The sequence below is a fragment of the Malaya genurostris genome, chromosome 2 (genome assembly GCF_030247185.1).
Source record: "Malaya genurostris strain Urasoe2022 chromosome 2, Malgen_1.1, whole genome shotgun sequence".
NCBI lineage: Eukaryota > Metazoa > Arthropoda > Insecta > Diptera > Culicidae > Malaya > Malaya genurostris.
In genome coordinates, this window is record NC_080571.1 from 346814791 (window position 1) to 346820288 (window position 5498).

The following is a 5498-nucleotide window of genomic DNA, read 5'->3' on the forward strand; positions in this document are numbered from 1 at the left end:
TATAGGACATTCGTACTATTTGTTTTGTTGTCACTTTAAGAAACATCACAGCAAAATTGGGAATATAAAAAATGTGTGTCTTTGTAACGAAAAACCTAGAACTGGGATGGTTCCGTATTCTCGCGGAATGGAGAAAATTTGTTGTTCCGTGTTCTGTCTTGGAGCAGTTAATCATTCGAAAAATTATTTGACTTTCGGTTTTTTCATCAATAAAATAACTATTTCAACAAAATTATTGCAGATTACCATAAAAAGCATTCCTGGGATGGCACCGAATTATGAAATTGATCCCGTTCCACCTGCCCGTGGAGATGCAGAAAGTGAATTCGAAATTATAACGGATAGCGAGTCGATCGAAATCATTGAAGAAGTGAGCGATGGATCCACAAATCGCTCGTTGATATCGGGAGAGATTGTTCCGGCGGACGGCACCAGCAATCAAAATGTCGAGGATCAGCAGATCGTATCAAACGATAAACAACTGGAACATCCGCCGGAAATTACGAATGGAAAGGGTCCATCCAGTGAAGAATCAGAAGAATTTTCAATCGATCAGCAAAATAATGGTCACGGAACGAATAATTTTCAGTTGAATGTTTCCATGAAACATGATCGAAAGCAAGTAACGACTGTAGGCACAGAAATGGAGAGTGATGAATCTTCCTACTGTGTCACTAGCTTCGATTCCAAGAATTTTTCATTTAAAAGATCTTACAGCCAGTCTGATTTGAGTAACATACAAAATAGCAGAGATCATAACACATTGAATAAACCGGAACTAGTCGAAGAGGCAACTGAACTTGCGAAAAAGAAAATCATCACGTTGAAACTTGAACGCAAGTTTTTTTCAGGAACTGAGCAAATCAAATTCAAATCACATTTTCCAATGAGAATCGATCAGCTGGGGTTTTCTGCTTGCATCCAACATGAAAATATGATATTTAAACTGCATAACGAGGGTAGTTTGATGGCTGCGGATGACAATTTCGTGGCGAAGGTAGTTTTAGCCAATCCTCAGCTGCTCAAGGACACGAAGAACTTCAGACGGACGAAGGAAGTTTTACTTCAGCAGCTTCGGATTGTGAAGGTCTTGCAAGATGATTTGTCTGAACGCAGTGAAAGTTGTCGAGAAGCATTTTTCAGCGATGTTATAAAATCTTTGAGCATAGCCTCGAATGACGAACAGTTCGCAATTAATTGTGTTCAGTTATCGAATATTTTCAAGGCATCACAGGAAACCCTAACTCGTGAAAACTTCTGTCATGCATTGACTATCAATTCTTCGATATCAGAATACTTGAAGCAATCGGCCGAAGCTTGGAATGCATCGGAAACGGAAATTCTTGCTCGAAATGAAATATTGGCTTCCTTTAAATTTTCCGCTCCGAAACCATCTGATCAAGACTTGATTGAATCCGTCGAGAAAATGTTGGACGAAACTCTTCTGGACTACAGAAATTTGCTATTGGAGAAGGCACCGAAGTATCTTCAGGATTTCATTAAGGATCTGAATCCACTTGAACCGTTACTAATCAGCACCGATGATGTGAAACTGTTCGCCGATTTATCCGGAACTCTAAGTGAAGATGTTTTCGAAAAACCAATCACTGATCTTGCCGATCGTTGGATCTCCAATATCAAGACGATGAATGTCTCAAATTCGAAGATGTTTTTGGCTCAAATCAATCCAATTTATTTCTTCCTGTGCAAAAGTTTGGATGAGTTAATCGTCGAAATTAGTGAGCGAACTGAGCATTCAGTGAAAGATCTGCTAACCAGTGACGGTTCCGGATGGCATCCGATCAAGAAGATCAACTGGAAGTCGGAGAGTTCTCTAGTAAAATGCTTGGAACGAGAATACTTTTTTATTTACAAATTGCTGAAATATTTCAAACCTCATTCCAGTGCAAGTCAAAAGCGATTTGATTATGAGATGCAGTTATTCAGAGAACCGGGACAAAAAACCACGTGGAATAAATTTGTCCAAAGCGCCAAGAAATTTTTCGGATTGAACAAATCTTATGCGAATCCTCTTAACATTCCTGATGAATTCTACGTCTGGTACTGCCTGCTTGACGATGTACTCGCTAATGTTCTTCCTGAAAAATGTCAATCGGGAATTTTTGAAAATATAATTCAAAGTTACCTAGATCTTGTTTGCGAAGTGGGACGCGATCAGCTGGAAACCTTGCGAGTCATCACACATAACACGATTCGCTTTGTTGTCCAAACGTTGCCATACGTGACGGAGAAGGACAGTCTTTTGATCGACAGACAGATCTTTCAGAAGCAGTTGGATCTTCTTTTTCCTAAAACCACCGGATCGAATCTTTCCCCCAGCGATTTCCGCGATCTGGTGGATGTGTTCAAAACCTACTTGGGGAATCGAGAAGAAATCATTTCCGTTATTCCCTACAAACTGAATTTACCGGAAATGGACACTCTGAGGGATCATTTATTGGAGATCGTGCTGCTGTCGTTGGAGAAGAATGCTCATTCGGAGCAGATAATCGCGTTCTTTCGAGCGTACAGTGATCTGCTGGTTGATCTGAACGATGTTCGGTTCGATTGGTATGTGAAAAAGATTATCGACGACAAACAGACGATTCCGTTCGAAGAACTGTATTTCTTAGAACCCGTTGAAAATAATTGGACAAACACGAAGAATATGACCTACCGTGTTACAAATCCGATCAAATTCTCCAAACTCGTACCAATAATATTCGACAATTGTCCTGCTCCGAAACACTACGTCCTTGAGGTCTTATTGGAAATATTTTCTTATGTAAAACTACAACTTGGCAAAACGCGATGGGAGTCTGGAGAAATACTTTCGCAAACAGATCAAATTTGCTCTACGAAAGAATTGATTTTTGCCGTTAGGAACTCCTTTCTGTACTTGCTGGAACAACCGGATTATGTTTCTTTTGAACTGTTCTTCGATGAAAGGATCAAGCCATTTTCCAGTGCCATGGCCAGCAGTCGATCCCATCGCGATTTCACCAATCGAATCTATCTAATCAAGGAGTCTTTTTGGTACATTCGGAAGCAAAATGAAATGGACTTGGATCGAGCTTTGGAACTGTTCCGAGAGTTGAACAACGAAGTCGAAGTTGAATTGTTGCGGAAGGCTTATCAGCAGTACAGCGATCATTTTCAGCGTTTCATGCAATTGTCAATCAAAGGTGAGTTTCTACAGAATAAATCATTTTTATGTATGTCTAAGAATCTTCATGATCACTATTGTTTTTCAGAAAACTCCAACGACGCAAAAGAAATTGCAGAGCAGGTATTGAAAGTCGTCTCTGAAGCACCATTCGAAAAATGGACCGGGACTTACAAGCAGGAAAAAATACCGGAAATCTTGGCTGGGCTGGCAGCGGTTTGGTCTGTTCTGGTTTCGAAGGATGTCTCCACCACAGGAAAATATTTAATCCCACACTGCATTCAAATTCTGTGCATTTTGAGACTTCTGAGCGTGGATCGAACGGAGGACGGAGTTGTAAAACATCTGGCAGAGGTTTTGGCTGGGCAGGGAAAATCGCTTGTTCTAGCATTTATGGCTGCCCTGTTTGCGTTGACCGGTCACAAGCCTACGATCGTTTGCTACAATAGTTTTCTAGTAGTTAGAGATGAGACTGATTTTGAGTCATTTTTCGAAATTTTGAATATAGAAGATGATATCAGCTACCAAACGTTTGACGCAATGGCAAATGAAATCATTTCTCCTGTCGTTGATGGTGAAGAAATGGACCTTAGAAAATTAGTCACGGATATGGTTCTAAAAGATACGATTAATGACCACAAGAAGAAACTTGCTTGGGGAATTTCTTCTAACTCGATTTTGTTGATTGATGAAGTCGATGTGTTTTTCACCAAACAATTTTTCGGCGGCCTGTATGGTCCTGCAGCCACAGTGACGTTGCAAGGTTTGGATCTAGTACAAGAGAAAATCTGGAGTCTGGTTACTGAAAATCCTGCATTAACATCGGAATTAATTAAACAAAGCATTCATAATTACATCCAATCAGCTGACATGGCAAATCAAAAGGATTTTCATGATTTCCTAGCCAGAAAAAAACGTACGAGCTTCTATATCGTGACCAGACTTCGACGCTTTTGAAAAAATGTTACACTAATCGAAGTTTGTTTGAAGAACATCTTCGCGAAATGATCAAATGCGCTATTCGTGTTAAGAGTGGTTATCTGAGGACGTATTTCAAACTCAGTAATCACGGATCCATTCTTTACAGAGATGGCGAACGATTCGTGACTAATACTCGTTGGGGTTATTACAACGTGTTCAATTATTTCCGTCTGCGAAAGACGAATTTTGTTACTCGTGTGAACTCGGATGAAAACTATGGTTATTTAAATTTATGCTGCGGTACCATTTCCTACTCACTGCTCCCCAAACGATTCCCTCTTATTCTGGGTGTCTCCGGAACAATAACCTCGCTAAATCAACACGAAAAAACAGCTATCAAAGATGTGTACAACATCCAAGAACTGTCGGCAATGCCAAGCTTTTTCGGCTGTTCGAATCTTCAATTCGATCCACAGACCAACTTCCAGTGGCTGACGAGCAAATCGGAATGGTGGAATGCCATTTTCTGTCGAGCCAATGTCATACTCGGGGCTAAACGATCAGTTCTAGTATTTTTCAAGGATGAGGATCAGTTGAACAAGTTTCACGACGAGTATTCCGGTCAGTTCGACAGAATCAATGTTCTAACGGAAAACACAGAGTCATCACAAAAAGAGCGGTTTATCGAAGAGGCAGGTGTTGCTAAAACGATCACTTTGGCAACTCGCGGCATGGGACGAGGCGTCGACTATAAATCCAGTGTTTCCATCGAAAAACACGGAGGCCTGCACGTGATTCAAACGTTCTTTTCGCTGGATGCAAAAGAAGAAGCTCAAATTAAAGGCCGTACAGCTCGAAAGGACAACCGAGGAAGCTACGAGTTGATCGTCTGCAAAACTGATCTGGTAAAGATCGATTTACTACGAAAGGGATGTGAAATCAATTACTGTCAGCTCAACGAAGAAAGACTGCGCCTAGCTTCGGAAGAAAATAAGGGAATCTTGGAGAGTCTTGCAGAAGGAGTTAACCAGCATGAGGAGACGTTGCGATATATGGATATATTTTTTGAATGATTTAATAAACATGTTGTAATATTCGTTAAGCCAATAGATTTCTATTAGTTCAACTGTAAAAGAAATTATTTTTGCTGTCTAGTAATCATGCCCTATTAATACAAACGTGATTATTGTATTGAAACGCAATACACACTCATTTCTGCTTTATGTGATGTGAGTGATGCCACCATCAGTTCAAGAATTTGTTATTGGATGCGAAAAGTCCTGTGCGCCAATTAAAAATATAAAATCGAAGACATATGGCAATCGTTGGAATCGGGTGCTTAGTCTGTTGAAACAGAAGGTCAAATTCCACAAATCAATCGTTTTAAAACCAATCCAATCCCTAATCGTAA

General features: G+C 40.2%; 1 protein-coding gene across 1 annotated transcript; it reads left to right on the forward strand.

Annotated features, from left to right (window-relative positions):
* Positions 1-265: 265 nt before the first annotated feature.
* Positions 266-4131, forward strand: LOC131429382 (uncharacterized). The gene is made up of 2 exons (XM_058593459.1): positions 266-3185; positions 3255-4131. The coding sequence occupies exons 1-2, from the start codon at positions 266-268 to the stop codon at positions 4121-4123; spliced, it is 3789 nt and encodes a 1262-aa protein (XP_058449442.1). The 3' UTR covers positions 4124-4131.
* Positions 4132-5498: the final 1367 nt, after the last annotated feature.